The sequence below is a fragment of the Cyprinus carpio genome, chromosome B3, assembly GCF_018340385.1.
Source record: "Cyprinus carpio isolate SPL01 chromosome B3, ASM1834038v1, whole genome shotgun sequence".
NCBI lineage: Eukaryota > Metazoa > Chordata > Actinopteri > Cypriniformes > Cyprinidae > Cyprinus > Cyprinus carpio.
The window spans coordinates 42,960,266-42,979,157 of NC_056599.1; the positions used below are offsets into that span (position 1 = coordinate 42,960,266).

The following is an 18,892-nucleotide window of genomic DNA, read 5'->3' on the forward strand; positions in this document are numbered from 1 at the left end:
CAAAACACACTCACAAAAGAATTCACTACACAGGCAAAACCTTGATAAAATGTATTGCATTCATTAATATTGCATTTTCATACTACTACTGCTAATAACATTTATATGAAAGGGTCACAACTCAATGTAATTGCGTATAACTGTTCATTAGTAGTCAGTTATTTTACTTGAACCTTAACTTGTAGATAATTAATAGTGGTTCTTCAGGAGGTATGACAATACATTAGTTATTGATTAGCTAACTGTTACTTAACACGGTCATAAAATTGTATTACATACTGATTAGTTAACACATCTTCCTTAGTAGTTAACAGTAGTGAATTAAATTAGTTCTTCCATAATTCCTTATCAGTTATGCAGTAAGAAACCGTATTCTAAAGTGTTACCAATTTCACATTCTACAAAGTTCTAATTATAATTCTGTTTATGAAATGCCAGTGAACTTTAAGTTATGTGCTATGTCATGAAAGCGCAGAGCTTTCTCTCTGGCTAATGCGCTGAAACATGGTCAAGTAAAGAAGACAGAATTTACTATAGAATTCCCCATTCTACAAAGTTCTAATTATAATTCTGTTTATGGAATGCCAGTGAACTTTGTTATGTGCTATAGCGAGAGAGAAAGCTCTGCGCTTTCATGACAATGCGCTGAAACATGGTCAAGTAAAGAAGACAGAAATTACTATAGAATTCCCATTCTACAAAGTTCTAATTATAATTCTGTTTATGGAATGCCAGTGAACTTTGTTATGTGCTATAGCGAGAGAGAAAGCTCTGCGCTTTCATGACAATGCGCTGAAACATGGTCAAGTAAAGAAGACAGAAATTACTATAGAATTCCCATTCTACAAAGTTCTAATTATAATTCTGTTTATGAAATGCCAGTGAACTTTAAGTTATGTGCTATAGCGAGAGAGCAATCTGTGCTTTCATGACAGCGAGCTGAAACACGGGCAAGGACAGAATTTACTATAGGCTAGATTTCTATAAATTTCTCATTATAATGCTGTTTACGGCAGATTTGTGCGATATTTTCATCTACATTATCAAGTGATTCCTGAAATCGCCTGTGCGTTTTCAAAGCCATATAAAGTATTAAAACAGTTTTAATTGAAGTATGCCAACTATTAAATATGACAAAATATAGCACTGCTGCATTATTATAACATCAGTATTTTAAAAAAGAAACATCTAAAAGTAATAATAATAATAATAATGCATTTTATTTATCATGTGCTTTTCTTAACCCAAAGTGCTACAATTACGGGCATGAGTAACAACAACAAGCATAGGTTTCATAACCCATAGCATAACAACTTGCATAATAAAATAACAATAAAAAAAAACAGTATAAACATACTCAGTTACTGTAAGCAACTTTAAAAAGATAAGTCTTTAAAGATTTCTTAAAGCAATTCAAAGTTGGAGAATCTTGGAGCTGAGACAGAGAAAGCTCTATGACCCATAGTTTTTAATTTATATGCAGGCTGCTGGAGGATACACAACCCTGCTGAGCACAAAGTGCGAGCAGGAGTATAAGGAGCAACTAAACTGGATATATAGTCAGGGGCAGTTCGATGAATAGCTTTATAAGTTTAGATCAGAATTTTAAAATCAATACACGCTTGAATAGGAAGCCAATGCAAGTTATGCAATACCGGAGTAATATGTTGCCGGGTAGTTGTATATGTTAAGTACCCGAGGACCTGAATTCTGAATATATATTAATTTCTTAAGGATTTATCAGGGAGACCAATATAAATTGCATTGCAGTAATCAAGCCTTGATGTGATAAATGCATGAATGAGCCTTTCAGCATCAGGCAGTGATAGAGAAGGACGGAGTCTTGCAATGTTTCTTAAGTGGAAAAATGCAGTTTTTGAAACCATTTTTAATATGGGCATCAAACAATAGTTCAGGGTCAAAAATAACGCCATGATTTCGTACTTGGGTGGACGGAGTAGCGAAGCCACAATCAGTAATCACATTAGAATTATTTAATTTATGTAAAGCCGCTGGCATACCAATACATAAAAGTTCTGTTTTTGACTCATTGAGCTTGAGAAAATTCTTATGCAACCAGGCTTTTTATCTCGCTCAAGCAAGCAGTAAGTGTTGTGACAGCAAGATGAGGATTAAGGTGTGTGCTGAGATAGATCTGGTATCATCTGCATAAAAATGAAACCCTAACCCATACTTATGAATGATCTGACCCAGAGGCAGCATATAAAAAATATTATAATGGCCTGGTTGGTTACTGCATGATTATTTAAATCCATCAAAATTCAAAAAGCAAATATATTATAATGGCCTGGTTGGTTACTGCATGATGATTGAAATCGTGCAAATGGCCCTAAAACTTAATGGATGAAATGGTACTGATTTCTAAAAACTAACTCACGAAACCATCCTGAGGGTGCTGCACGAGCTCGCGGTGCCATCTGCAGGACAGCTTAAATCTTTTTGATCATACAAAAAACTAAATCAGAACAGTACATCCTATTTTATGAATGGCGGAGAGAATTTGAGATTGCTAGTGCTATCATAAAATTCGCAACAGTTGTTCGTACAATGATGTAGCGCATAAGACTACAGCCTATTATATAATTACATGTCTGCTGTTACAGTGCTGTTTTCAGTTCCCTTTCAATTTGGTCACTCTACATTGCTATGGGAATTACCCTTTTCTTCAAATACTACTGAAGAATTATTGAATCACGCAACTAAAACTAAAAAAAAGGACCCACCCGCTAAATATGAGGAACCCCCCTGTACCTTATAAACACAGAAAGAGATGTTCACAGAGTGCTTCATTGAAGCGTGGCTTACTCTGACCGAGTTAAAGGACTCGAGACCAAGACAGCCTTAGCTGAAGCGCCATCAGGGCCAGAGACCCTGCTCTGACAGACACAGCAGGCCACCGGCACAAGAATCAAAGCCGCGTTCCTGATGCTGTCAAGGGGCGGGTAATCCGCGGAGAGTGGAGATTACACCCTTTTAAAGTCAATATAATTTGGACTGTATTCAGCAGGGTGGAGGTGGATCTCTTCGCATCAGCGGAGAACACTCACTGACCACTGTTTTATTCACTGACACACTGTCCACTGGGAGTGGATCTCACAGCTGGTTGAAAGTAAGCAATTATGCTTTTCCTTCAGTGAAACTTCTGCCTCTTGTGCTTTGCAAAATCAGAGAGGAAAGTAAATCTGTTCTGTTAGTGGCACCGAAATGGCCCAATCAGCCGTGGTTCCCAGAACTGGTGGAGATGCTTGTAGCCCCCCTGTGGACTATCCCACTGAAGAGAGACTCAACGATAATGATATAGCATCCAAATCCAGAGTGATGGAGCCTTCTTCGTGTCTGGCTGCTCGACGGAGCTTGCCTGTAATGGATGCACTTCCTAAGCGTGTGTTGAATACTATGTCTGGTCTCCTTCCACTAGATGCCTTTATGCACATAAATGGAAAGTTTTCACAAATTGGTGCGGGTTGCGGGGCGAAAGCCCATTCAACTACCCAATACCAATGATTCTTGCCTTCCTTCAAGAAAAAAAAAGAAGAAGAAGAACAGGCCCGTTCGAGCCCATACAATCAGCGAGCTTGCATGTGCTCTCTTTCAAGACAGCACTCCTGCTCACATTGTCCTTTGTTAAGCGAGCTGGGGACCTGCAGACACTGTCAATTTACAATTCGGGACAGGTGATTGCAGACTCAACTTAATGCCTAGGAAAGGTTATGTGCCTAAAGTGCTTTCGGCTCTATTTAAAGCGCAGGACATAACACTATCTGCTTTCCGCCCAGAAACACTGGCTGGGCCGGAGCTGCTCAATACACTCTTACACTGCCCTGTACGTGCAGTGCGCATTTATACCGAGCGCTCTAGACAGTTCAGGCTCTTGGAGCAGCTAGTTGTATGTATGCTTGGAGGGCGCACAAAAGGCCTGTCTGTGTCCAAGCAAAGGCTGTCACACTGGATCATCAACGCAATTGCTTTGGCTTTTAACTCTAAGGGCGTGAAATGTCCTATAGGGGTTCGGGTCCATTTAACCCGCCGACTCGCGTCATCGTGGGCCTGGGCAAAATGGCATATCTATTTAGTACATTTGCATGGCGGCAGGCTGGTCGTCACCCAGCACTTTCGCAAGGTTTTTATTACTTAGATGTGTCGTCACTTACCTCATTGGGTTGAGTGCGTGCAGCGCACGTGCCTATTCAACCACAGTTATGATCTGAGCTGCTTGCCTCAGTGGTTTCTACTAGGTCATATACACCCCTGTATTGACGTACCACTAATTCAATGCTGTCCCTATCAGCTGATCACATTGTTATGATATTGTTCATGACGTCTTTTAGGACATGATCACCATCATACTCTACTTATTTGAGCACCGGTACGGCCATTGAATCATAACACATAATTTAATTGAAATTAAACAAACTTCAACTAATCTATATGTGATGGCGCCGGAGACGCCACCATTTCACATTTGTTCCACCGGCGTTAACTCCGCCCCTAGTGTGACGCGGCATCGTCTAGTTGCCGAGCCCCCCTTGACTTTTACATGGTTTCGACTAAGTCCTGTAGACCTAATCCTTCTCCAACAATACTGCCAACATCATTGCCGCTCTCATTACGGATCCGTATGTGAAACTTGAAATACTTTGTCGAGCCAGTCTCCATCACTGTGACACGACGGGATTTTATACGTTCCCACAGCAATGTAGAGTGACCGAATCGAAAGGGAATGCTCGAGGTTACGTTCCCTGAGATGAGGGAACGAGACATTGCTCTTATTGCCATGTCACCAAGCTCAGGTTCTTAGAATGCCAAATGCTTCAGTCAAAATTCTGAATGGATGACATACAAGCGCTGCTTATTATAGAGTGGGGGGGGGGCTCATATTTCACGCTCTTGAACACCATTGGCCAGTTTCACTGGCGTGATTCAATGAGGCTTCAGTAGTATTTGGACAAATGGATAATTCCCATAGCAATGTCTCGTTCCCTAATCTCAGGGAACCGAGGTTACGTGAGTAACCGAGAGCGTTTATCAATGAATATTATAATGTTAAGGCAGTCTTCTGGCTGTTTTTTCCCTGAAGCATTCATAATCATTTCTTCTGTAGTGTGCTGTGGCAAGCTTTACATGTGCACTTCAGCACTGATAGGCTGTAGGTAATTAAAGGCTCATTATTATGAATTATATGATTCATTAATATAAACATGCAATTACTTGACTAATTGCTTAAAATGAACAACTACTAGTCAACCAGAAAAATCTTTAGTCGAGGGCAGCCCTGCGTGGATTTACGCATGTGGCCAAGTGGGTAAGTTCCCTCCCCTCTATTTAGAATGACAACTTATCAGAACATGGTACTGGTGATATATTAAGGCTGCGATTAAGCTACCTGGGATGTATCATTGCTAGCTCCGCCCATTGGCGTGTGTGGGTTTCTGCTTAAAAGGTATGTTGTTAGCTGTTTGGCTAATGTTGCAGGAGCTCGGGCATATCAATTAACTATATTTATTTATTGTAGCTGGAATATCATCTGCTTCGAGGTGGTGTGTAAGGCTGTCATTATTTTTGAAGTTCAGTGTCATTATTATTTTGTTCAGCTTTACTATACAGAATTTGCATATCTATTTTTTCCTTTTTTTATGACTTGTCTAGCTAATCGGTCTGCTTCATCATTCCCTGCCACTCCTGTATTTGCCGGAACCCACAAGAATTGAACCATCCTATTTATCTGCTGCCAACATATATATAACTGAAGGATCTCCAAGACAGTATCTTGTCTAGTTTCAAACTGTTGAGCTTCCAGGCATAATAAAGCTGAACTTGAATCTGAGCATACTACTGTTTTATTTATCCCCCATTTCATATATTTTATTCACTGCTATCAAAATTGCTAGCAACTCTCCTGTAAATACTGACACATGATTTGATATTCTTTTCCCTCCTGACACTTTCAACCTTGGAATAACATACGCTACTCCCACCTGACCATTCTGTGGATTCTTAGATGCATCTGTAAAAACTTTAACATAATGTTCATAATTAGTCCCAAAATATTGTTTTGTAAATTCTGCCTCTAGTAACTCCTGCTCTTTATCTTGTCTTGCTTCCAATAAGAATAAGTAAATTTTTGGTTGTGGTAAAATTCATAAAGGTATCGTTGGTAAAATTACCATTGGAATAACTCTGTACTCATTTAGTTCCATCTCCCGCACTAAATCTTCAATGATCCAACCAAAACTATTAACTTTCCTTTTTCCATGTTTCCAACAAGTCGCAAGTAATCCTTTTATTGGATGATTATCCTGTTGGCCTTTTAAGCTTGCCAAATATGTCAAAATCAGTTGTTTCCTTCTTAGATGAACCGGCATTTCTCCCATGTCCACCTGTATCGCTGGAACTGTGGAGGAAGGATAAGCTCCACAACAAATTCTCAAAGCTTGTGATTGTATTCTTTCTAACTTTTCTAACTGTGACTTGTGACATTAAACCACATAGCTAAAAATCTTATCACTTTAACTATTTCTAACTCTTTATTATATAACTTCAACTTTAAATATATACTTCTTTTATTTGTAAAGAAAATATATTTAGTTTATTTAAAACTGTTTGCATTTTATTAACAATATACTCAACATTCCTACCTCTAAGCCACAAAGCTCCATCATCTACAAACAAAGATTTATTTATATTTTCCCCTATTGTTGAAAAAACATAATTAATCATAATTATAAATAACAAAGAGCTTTTGACACTTCCTTGCGGATTGCCATTCTCAATACTTCCCTCCCTTGAAATATAATCTTCAACCTTTATTTTAATATTTCTTTCAATTAAAGAGTCTTTGATCCTTATATATATTCTTCCACCTATTCCTATTTGCACGCCCCTCAGCCTTTTGCCAGTCAAGACGAGACACAAGATAGAACAACGCAAGCTAGTAAGTTTGCACTCCAAACCAACAAAGTACTAAACTAAATATTTTTATATATATTTAATATTAATATATATTATTACAAGTATTACAAATGTCAACAAAATCTGTGTAGTGTTTTCATTGCATATATCAAACTAAATCTATATTAGGAACGTAAAAAGTAAATAGAGTACAAAGCAACCAATGTATGACTCGCTAAGCAGGTAAATTAATATATAAAGAAATATGAGGAAAAGAGTTCAGTATGGATGAATGAGTGCGGAGTTACCATCATCAATGTGTGGCCTTAAGTTCGGCCATCACAGTCATCATTAATAAATTCTTAAGGTTTTGGTATTCATAGTGTAATTTATCCCTTCGTAGCTACATTACACGCAGATAGACTCGCAGGTTTTTACCCGGTCGGTCTTCATACAAAGAGGCTGAACGGATACAAGTATACACATATGTAGACTTTTAGTATTTTCTTTCATATTATTTAACGCTGTAATATAAGTACTGTAATAACATCTGAATTTAATACCTAGAAAAACAATCTATCTAGCTATCTAACTAAAAATGTGTGAGTGTGTGTGTGTGTGAATCATTTATAAATTCAAATTTACAATTTAAACTAATAATAACTCATGATCTAGTTATTGTTGCATTTGTTTATTTTTGTTTTTGAATAATCTGTGGCCCTAACAAAGATTTAATTTTATTGACTAAGCTTGCTATAAATGGTTTCCACATTTAAATCTGACCGTTTTGCCCTTAAGAGAGAATCTTAAATGATGTGCTGCACAATCTTTCATTGGCAGTTTTTTTTTTCAGCAAACAACTAGATAACATGTTTTTAAATATTTTTCAAAAATAATAAAACCCTGAAAACATTTTTTATTTTTTTGAATGGTTCACTTATGTAAATTGTCCACCACTTTTGACATTTGCGTTTAAACAGGTTTTTACTTTACTTTTTTAGAAACTAAAACAAAACAGAAAATTGCATTTGAACGGGACTTTTATTTTGGTGTGGTGATGTGACGTCATTAGGCTGCGCCGCGCTCCTGCATCGGTGTTTCGGCTGAAGAAAGGTTTGTGTTTTAACTTTTTAATGTTTTTAAGTCACTGCTAACGATGTAAAATGGCTTAATTGTTTTGTAATGTAATGCTTCATCTAACGTTAGTGCACGGTATTTGTGAGAGTGAAGCTGCTTCTCAGTTCTCTGGATATCGTGAATCATTTAAAAGAAAACAAGAATCAGTCACTGGCAAAAAGTGATGGAGGATCTTCTGAAAGACACATTAGAGCGTTTTCATCTAGACTACAGCTGCTCTTTCTGTGAAAAGAAACCATTGCACATTTTGTTTCTCTGTTCTTCTCTCTTCTGACATGAGATGTTAACATTTCTGAAATTCAGAATAGCTTTAAACCAATTAACGTTTTTTTTAACTTAAAAACAACAACAAAATGTTTATATCTACCAGTGTACATGGAGTGTTGTCCATTTTCAAAAAGCCCTTGAAAAAAAAAGATCAAATAAATAAATACAAATCGCAAACTTATTTCACTGATTTAATCCTTCAAATCACCACATTAGCAACACTTCAGTCCTGTTTCATAAAACAAGTCTTAAATATGAGTTCCACCAGATAGCAGAGACATCTGGATTCAACTTAGACTAATATACAATTTAATGTAACTGAGAAAAAAAAAATATATATATATATGACAAACTTGTAAGGCTAGTCTAAAACTTTTATGCAACCAGACCAAGTTTACCAAATGAGCCAGGCTTATTTCAGTTAAGGTCATTTCACACAGAGTTCGAAATTTTCAAATGCATTTTTTTTTTAATATTCATTATCCTATAAATTTGTTATGCACAGAAAACCTTGAAAACCGACAACCTTCTTCAAAAATCACTCTAAATATTCAAAAAAAACAAAATCAAAACCCATCAAAATTATTTTTAATGACGGACGAAAGTTTCGGAATCCAAATTTTTTTAATGACGGACGAAAGTTTCGGAGGCAGTGTGTAAACGTCATTGACACAGAGTGAGGTTGTATTTCAGACACCGTGTGCAATGGCCTTTAGTCTGACTCATTGTCAAATGATTTGGTTTCATAAAGTAAATTTATCATAGCTCAAGCTCAGACACTGGCAACTTATGCCTGGTCCGTGTGTGAAAACGAAGCGTCGGACGTCACAGATCATGTGGTTATGACAAAATGAATCAAGCTCCTGTAAGGTGAGATGTTTTTTTTTTTTTTTTTTTTTTTTTTTTTTTTGTTTTTTTATTATATACAAGCCTTGGTGTCGAATGTCACATCACTAGTAAAATGTAATTAAGCAATTATATCGTAATAGTTTGTTTTAAAATTTGTTTAATTTACTTTTGCCAATGTAGATGTTTTTCATACGAATGTAATTTGAAACATACACGAAAGACATGCAGTTAGATATCTAGCTAATCCATGTAATAACAACCTAAAGAAATAATTATCATTGTAATATGCATTTGCATAGCTGCCAGTAATCTTTCACGTGGGTTCATTTTGGTGACTGTCGGTATAGAAATGGATAATCCCCAGTCCGAGGACGTGAACAGCAGCGAATTGAACGTCACGTGTTGTCATCTTGAGTTACAGTAATCACAACATGGTGTGAATTTAAAAAATGCGATATTGCCACTGACTCTCTCATGTAACCCTGTGATATTACCACTGACTCTCTCACGTACTATTATATGACTTTATTATCAGTCCAAAGATAAAAGTATGGCAGAAAATGTGACTTAAATAATAAATAAAAATATAGGCTACAACCAGCTGTATTTAAGTATATTGTACCCAAAATTAATTGACATTGTTTTAAGATGTATGAAAACATTTTAAACGTGGCTGCTACCTACACATTTCGTTGATCGGCAGTTTGTAGCCAAGCAGCCTTTCTTTCTTGTTCTTAGACAACTGTCCTTTTAGTAGAACATTAAAATATTATAATCTAAAATTGCTCTTAAAAGGATTAAAATCGCTAAAGTAAAAGTTAAAATCTCTGAATTAAAAAAGAAAATAAAATGATAAAAACCAGACAGATATGATAACATTTTCTAGGTACGAACACGTTTTGAGCTGAATTAGGACTGTACTAGATTACATTTGATTTACTGTTACCGCTATGTTATTAAAATTTCTTCATGGGGCATATTTAATGTCCGACAACAAATATTTTGCAATGTACATTTTTATATTGTTGTGCTTTTTATTCTGTTGTTTTTACTCAGAATTATTGCGTTCAATCTGTTTAGCGCACAGCAGTGATCATTCACTCACGTAAGCCTCGTCTCGTCTAATATATAAAAGATATATTAGCATGACTTTTTAACATTTACAGATGAAAAATGTTAAACTGAAAACTGTTATGCTCTGAGGAAAACACATCTCAAATGCATTAAACGGCACAAATATATTTGCTGTTTGTCATGCTGGATTGATTTGATCCCTGATCGACATTAAAGGTCACCTGAAGTGCCTTGAAACACGCAGCATTATTCTATGTGGTGACGTAATTTCAACTGAAACAGGAAGTAAGAGAGGGGCGGCGGCCCATATCGAAAAATATGGCTTTTAAAAATAGCCAATAGCATTTTGCTTTTATCTGCTCGGAACAGAGCCGTTGAGCTGTAAAGCCAATCTCAGCTGGCGCTTCAGCGTCTATTTATAGTGCAGGAGGCGGGCGCTTCGAACACTAGATAGCTCATAAGATTTGACAAAAAAATTAATTATAAAATGAAGTAAAAAAAAACTTCAAAAAAAATTTTTAACACGTTTTTACCGGAAGTGAGGATATGCAAGATTTTATATCTTCTAAATGTGAATTCATAAGAAAAAACTGCCTTATAGATAACCTTAAGACTAACATATTGATACTAATATCCAAAAAACTTTAATTTTGATTTTATGGGGGCTTTAAGGGCTGCTTAAGAATAAGGCGTTTAAGCAGATAAAATTATCCTGACTCATTGAACCTGGATCAAATAAGTGAGATTGTGTGAACTTAAATAGAGTTTTTTATGGAACCGCTTTTGCCCCGCCGGGTTTGTTAGTTATTTTTCAAGTCAGGTGTTGGGACTTTAATCCTCGCTTTTCTTAGTTGTCTTTTTTGAACCAGGCCTCTGCTGCTAAACCGTAAATGCTACAAGAACAACAAACAACTTTTACAAAACCAACCGCCAAATAAAATCATTAAAGTAGAATCTAATAAATGTAATCTATAGATCATTCATTTACCTAAACAAATGCATATGAAGTCTGTTTTTTGTTTTTTGATAGTCAGCTTATTTAAGGCTACTAACTCTCACTCTGACTGACTCTCTTAGCAGTGCGCTGACTTCTGAACTAGAGAGCTGATTTTGATTTTTTTTTTTCTGTTCATTCACACTGTTATAGAGATGGCGTTTATTAAAGAAGAGAGTGAAGACTGGAAGATTGAAGATGCATTCAGAGTGAAACAAGAAGATACTGAGGAACAAACAGGTTGGTTTTCATCCTCATTTGGTTCTTATTAAAATGTCCGTCTTCTAGAGAACATTGTCATGAGTTTGACAGATGTCATGAGTTTCCTAATTTGGTTATTAGTAGTGTTGCTTTAGTCGATGAAAATTATGACTAAATATCATCGTCAATGAACCTTTATCATGTGACGAAAACTTCACATTAAACTGCTTCTGTTTCACACAAACGCCGGCACAGATGTGCATGTTCGGCTAGAATCGCCCTGAACTCGTGCATGTTCGGATGCGGAGCTATGCGTAAAGTTACAAAAAATGCCGTGCGCAAATCAACCTTGACACAGAGAAAGGGACCGATGGCCGGCCATCTCATATCTATAAGATGAATTTCTGTGTGCGAGGTTGCAAATGTTTGTTCCTTTCCAATGCACGTTTCTTAAAAATGCACTTAACACAAACGCGCAAGTTTGCATCCGGGATAGTTTAAAAGAATTTGGGTCCTAGAGTCCATTTGGAAAAATTCAATTCTGATTTGAATTTTTTTTGACCATCTGTTTACACGTTCTTTCAACTGTGACCCATATCAGATTCATCTGTTTTTCTGCTACCTCCCAGGGTTGCTAGGTTTTTGCAACATATCCCGCCCAATTTTCCAATCAAAACATCAACCAAATCCCACCCAATTTGTACTATGGGTACTGGGGAACCGCACCCAAAAAATTGCATTTTACCCTCAGGAAAAAAAATCTACTCAAAACAAACACGTTTTGAGTAGATTTTTTTTTCCTGAGGGGTAAAATGCTGTTTTTTGGTGCGGTTCCCCAGTACAATTCGGATTCTAGGGGCTAAATATCTTATTATAAGGGTCGCTTCAACCTGTGGACATGGAAAAACAACCCGTGGCAACTGTGTTAATGTTTAATTACTGTAAAATTTGCAAATTGTGGTTGGTTATTTTATATTTTCTCTTTTCGTTTTCTTTTGTTAAATAAATATTGTAATTGTTGCATTAAGTGATTTCAGTAAGTTTATTTCATGGTTGAGAGAAAGTATCTATATAACCAGAGTAATACTTTAAACTGAAAAACATTGTTGATATGTTGATTCTCACTGACATATAAGGGCATTTTATAGTTAACTTTGTTGTCTTTAAATCGGTGGGATTAGGAGAGGTTGCTAGTTTTATTTAGATGAGAGACTATCCTATTCGAACCCGAGTGCCCACCCTAAGTGTTCAGGTAAGCCGCCCTGAGAGGGAAGAGGGTGCTAGTACTACGGCTGCCCTCAACTAAAGATTTTTCTGGTCGACTAGTAGTCGTTCTTTTGAAGCATTAGGGAAGTAATCGCACTAACGTTTATAATGGTTAATAAACCATTTAAATCATAATAATGAGTCTTTAATTGCCTACATTGCCTAATAATCACTTAAGCACAGACATAAAGCTTTTCACGGCACACCGGCAGAAGTAATGATTATGAATGTGTCAGAGAAAAACCGTAAGGAGGCTGCATTTGAATAATTAATTGATAAACTAGTGCTTTCTTTGTTTTTGGCTTAAGAGATCCATCCTTTTGTTTTCATTATTTTACAAAAGCGCAATATTTTGTTATTGTTAGTGCACACAAATAAACATAGGGTCTTTACAGATTTGAAAGATGTATTACTCTTATCTGTATGAGCATAAATTAGGGAGTATTTTAAGATCAAGTTAGTGCGTTGGCACCTCAATCTGTCCTGCAAAGAGTGCTAATGTTCAGTGTCCACACTCCTCAAAGATGCTGAATAGTACACATTTCTCTAGGTTAACATTAGATTAAGCGGCCATGTAAAGTTGCTTACACCTACGTATTTCAGATGATAAGCCATATGTGAGGTCAATGAATGATAGGCGAGCGTTTGGATGTCCATGTCCTGTCCTACCACATACAGGTGCATCACAATAAATTAGAATGTTGTGGAAAAGTTCATTTCAGTATTTCAACTCAAATTGTGAAACTCGTGTATTAAATAAATTCAGTGCACACAGACTGAAGTAGTTTAAGTCTTTGGTTCTTTTAATTGTGATGATTTTGGCTCACATTTAACAAAAACCCACCAATTCACTATCTGAACAAATTAGAATACTTCATAAGACCGATAAAAAAAATGTTTTTAGTGAATTGTTTGCCTTCTGGAAAGTATGTTCATTTACTGTACATGTACTCAATACATGGTAGGGGCTCCTTTTGCTTTAATTACTGCCTCAATTTGGCGTGGCATGGAGGTGTTCAGTTTATGGCACTGCTGAGGTGGTGTGGAAGCCCAGGTTTCTTTGACTGTGGCCTTCAGCTCATCTGCATTTTTTGGTCTCTTGTTTCTCATTTTCCTCTTGACAATACCCCATAGATTCTCTCTGGGGTTCAGGTTTGGTGAGTTTGCTGGCCAGTCAAGCACACCAACACCATGGTCATTTAACCAAATTTTGATGCTTTTGGCAGTGTGGGCAGGTTCCAAATCCTGCTGGAAAATGAAATCAGCATCTTAAAAAGCTGGTCAGCAGAAGGAAGCATGAAGTGCTCCATAATTTCTTGGTAATAAGGTGTAGTGACTTTGGTTCAGCAAAAAAACACAATGGACCAGCACAGAGCAGATGACATTGCACCCCAAATCATCACAGACTGTGGAAACTTAACACTGGACTTCAAGCAACTTTGAATATATCTTTGTGTGGTGGCTCTTGATGCCTTGACCCCAGCCTCAGTCCATTCCTTGTGAAGTTACCTCAAATACTTGAATTGATTTTGCTTGACAATCTTCATATGGCTGCAGTTCTCTCGGTTGGTTGTGCATCTTTTTCTTCCACACTTTTTCCTTTTACTCAACTTTCTGTTAACATGCTTGGATACAGCACTCTGTGAACAGCCAGCTTCTTTGGCAATGAATGTTTGTGGCTTACCCTCCTTGTGAAGGATGTCAATGAATGTCTTCTGGACAACTGTCAGATCAGCAGTCTTCCCCATGATTGTGTAGCCTAGTGAACCAAACTGAGAGACCATTTTGACCATTTTGGCTCAGGAAACATTTGCAGGTGTTTTGAGTTGATTAGCTGATTGGCATGTCACCATATTCTAATTTGTTGAGAGAATATGGTGTTTTTTTTTGGTGGGTTTTTGTTAAATGTGAGCCAAAATCATCACAATTAAAAGAACCAAAGACTTAAACTACTACAGTCTGTGTGCATTGAATTTATTTAATACACGAGTTTCACAATTTGAGTTGAATTACTGAAATAAATAAACTTTTCCATGACATCCTAATTTATTGAGATGCACGTGTAGACCAGCTGTTAACGATCTGCGTGACTTCCCCAAGGTGGATTTTTATTTATTTAATTTTTTTCTGCGACTAATAAAATTTTGGTCGATTCTTCTGGTCTACTAACAGTTAGTCAACTATTAGGGGGCAGCCCTAGCTAGTACAGTCATGGCCAAAAGTTTTGGCAGTGACACAAATTTTGTGTTTTTGCAAGGTTGTGGTGTTCATTCACATTGTTTGTTGATTATTGTGTAGAGTGATCAGATGCATTTTAAGTAATTGCTAAAAGCTCTATTGGCCAAAAAATAAACTTTTCACAAAAAAAAAAGAAGAAAAAACACCTTTCACGGTTTTTTGATCCTGACACAAAATGACCAGCTAACATCAACTGACTAATATCAGCAGCACTTGTGAAAGTGTGAATGAGTACTTGTAAGGTGAAATCACTATCCTACTAAATAGATTGTAAGAACAGATTGATTGCTATAAAAGGAGGGAAGAAGCGCTTCCAATCATTGTGTTCTTGTTAGTGATGGTTACCTCCAAAGAAACACGTGCAGCCATCATCGCTTTGCATCAAAATGGCCTCACATGCAAGGAAACCACTACAAAGAATATTGCACCTGAAAGAACCATTTACCGGATCATCAAGAACTTCAAGGAGAAAGGTTTGACTGCAGTGAAGAAGTCTTCAGGACGTCCCAGAGTGTTCAGCAAGCGCCAAGACCATCTACTCCTGAGGAGTCAGCTACAGAATCGTGTCTCCACGAGCTTGCTCAGGAATAACAGCAGGTTGGTGTAAGAGCATCTGAATGCACAGTGAGGCCCTTTGGACAATGGCCTGGTGTCAAGAAGAGCAGCAAAGAAGCCACTTCTCTCCAAGAAAAACTGAAATTCTGCAGGAAGTACAAGGATTGGACAGCAGAAGACTGGTGCAACCTTCCGACTGTTTGGGACATCTTGAAAAACGATTGTTCGGAGAAGAAAAGGTGTGTTGTGCCAATAGTGAAGCATCCTGAGACCATCCATGTGTGGGGTTGCTTTTCAAACAAGGGAGTGGGCTCTCTCATAATTCTGCCCAAAACATTCTGCAAGAGCGACTTCTTCCAACGATCCATGAGCAATTTGGTTATGATCCGTGCATTTTCCAGCATGATGGAGCATCATGCTACAAAGTAAGAGTGGTAAAGAATGGCTCAAAGATCATTACATTGAAATTTTGGATCCGTGGCCAGGCAACTCCCCGGATCTCAATCACATAGAGAACCTGTGGTCAGTCCTCAAAAGGCGAGTGGACAAGCAGAAGCCCACAAATTGTGATCAACTTTGAGAACTAATAAGGCAAGAATGGATCCCCATCAGTCAGAATTTGGCCCTGAAACTAATATCCAAAATGCCATAGCGGATTGCAGAGGTTATGAAGAACAAGGGTGAACACTGTAAATATTGACTTATTATATATTTTTTGCCAATAAAAGCATTTAAAACTTATGGTATGCTTATTATTGTTTTTCAGTATACCATAGAAACATGTAGAAAAATAATTTACAAATATTGAAACAGCAAAACAAAATTTGTCACTGCCAAAAATTTTGGCCATGACTGTACATATGTATTATCTGTTATGATACTGAAGATTATATGATTATTTTGTATGTTTGTATCTATGTAAGTGCATTGCATTGTGTTAGTACTCACCCTTTGAAATACATAATAGAGTCCATGTGGAGTGGGGAATCCAGTTTAAAAGCCAAACCTGTGTATCTGTTCAGTGTGGGTTGTAGTTGGAGGCAAACGTTTGAGGGTCTAGTGCAGTACCTTTTTGTGGAAGGTTTTAACAGCAAAGTGTTGTGTTATATATATTTTTGTAAATATTTCCTAAATTTTTCCCTATTTCTGTCTATTTTACAGATAATGTTCATACATATTTTGTGCATTTTTGGTGTACTATAAATAGACTGTGAATAGGAATGGACACTGTCAATAAAACCACCTTTGCACAAGAAGTGCTTGCCATCATTTCTTGTGACTAATTTATCATCACGCCTCATCACACTCACGATTTTCCTCATGGATTTGCATGTGAAGGTCATAAGGTGTCTCTTCGATCATTAATCTGCCTTAAATTTGTCAATATCCTTCCTGAGTGAAGCTTTGGTCAAGCTGTTTCACAAAGCATTTGATAACTACCAGGTTGAAGGTTTAGAAGGCAAAGAGTTTCTGAGATTACATAAAACCCCTTTTTTTCAGTAGATTTTGATGCCTTATCTTGGTTTTGATGTCTGTTTCTTTGTGCCATTAAACTGAATTTGTATTTGTATGTTTTTTTCACTTTAGACCTGATTGAGGAGAGTCAAGAGCTGAAGGATATGGAAGAAAAAGAGCAGAAAGAGAAAGATCGCAATTTCAAAATTGGAGAAAAATCTACACAGACTAAAAAGTGCTCCCCTCAAAAAAGTGTCCAGAAGATCGAATCTAAGAGTTTTTTTACCTGCCATCAGTGTGGAAAGAGTTTCAATCGAAAAGGACACCTTAAGGTCCACGTGAGAATTCACACTGGAAAGAAACCTTACACTTGCCAACAGTGTGGAAAAAGTTTTACTCAAAAAGGAAGCCTTGGAGTCCACATGAAAATTCACAGTGGAGAGAGACATTTTATCTGTAAACAGTGTGGAAAGAGTTTCATTCGAAAAGAACACCTTAAGGTCCACATGAGCATTCACTCTGGAAAAAAACCTTACACTTGCCAACAGTGTGGAAACAGTTTTTCTCAAAAAGTAAGCCTTGAAGTCCACATGAGGATTCACACTGGAGAGAGAAATTTTATCTGTAAACAGTGTGGAAAGAGTTTCATTCGAAAAGAACACCTTAAGGTCCACATGAGTGTTCATACTGGAAAGAAACCTTACACTTTACAAAAGAATGCAAAAAAACACACAAAAAAAAAAAGACACATAACCCACACCAGAAAACACAATAGAAACAGTTTCATCACCAACCAACAAATTAAAACACACTTGACTACCAATTAGGGCTGCATGATTAATTGACATGAAATCGTCAAAGAGACGTTATGAAGTGAGTTAGGAGTAAAAACATGTTATTAAATGTGGTATTTTCACTTTTTTTCTTTTAGATAAAGCAGCATTTACTACACAGAGCCATAGTTCACTAACAAGCTACGCCACCAACTTTCATTATCGCGAACAATTTCTTTGAGTTCATAATCGCACGATTAAATCGTCTGCGATTATGAATGCGATTTTGCTTAGCTTGTCAGTGAACTATGGCTCTGTGTAGTAAATGCTGCTCCACCTGAAAACAAATCATGCAGACCTACTACCAATCAAAAAACCAAAATTAACAACAAAATTCACACAACAGGGAAATTAATTGTGTTCGATTAATCGTGCAGCCCTACTACCAATGAAAACATTAAAATTCACATTAGAGTTCACACTGGAGGGAAGCCTTACACCTGCCAACAGTGTGGAAAGAATTTCATTTAAAAAAGATACCTTGCAGTCCACATGAGAAGTTGCACAGGAGAGAAGCTGTTCACATGTGATCTATGTGGAAAGAGCTTTGTGAAAGAACTTAGCCGTAGATACCACATGACCATTAACACTGGAGAAAACCGTTCATATGTTGTCAGTCTGGAAAGAGTTTTACTCATCGACACTACTTTAATTACCACATAAGGACTCACTCAGGAGAATACTGTTTTATATGTCATCTATGTGGAGAGTTTTAGTCATAAATATAGCCTCAAAATTCACGAGAGTTCACAAACCTGAGTGAACATTCACACTGCAACGTTCACACTTTGGCCCACAAAATTATGGGGAAATTATATTTAGATTTTAATAAAACACACCATTAAAACGTTTAGATAGCTTTAATCACTCAGTTATCAAAACAAAAAAATCAATTAATTAACCAACATGGTCCAAACTTTAAGAGGAAACCCCCATACAGTATCTTTTGTCTCATCTTTGATTTGATTTGTTTTTTTCTGTTACAAAGCGCATTTTATATATATATATATATATATATATATATATATATATATATATACTATATATATATATACACACAGGTCCTTTCTCAAAAAATTAGCATATTGTGAAAAAGTTCATTATTTTCCATAAT

General features: G+C 36.8%; 1 protein-coding gene across 1 annotated transcript; it reads left to right on the plus strand.

Moving 5' to 3' along the window:
- Nucleotides 1-7,908: 7,908 nt before the first annotated feature.
- Nucleotides 7,909-17,772, plus strand: LOC122136853 (gastrula zinc finger protein XlCGF49.1-like). The gene is made up of 3 exons (XM_042721438.1): nt 7,909-8,022; nt 11,384-11,470; nt 17,078-17,772. Exons 2-3 carry the CDS (start codon nt 11,386-11,388, stop codon nt 17,770-17,772), a joined length of 780 nt encoding a protein of 259 aa, XP_042577372.1. The 5' UTR covers nt 7,909-8,022; nt 11,384-11,385.
- Nucleotides 17,773-18,892: the final 1,120 nt, after the last annotated feature.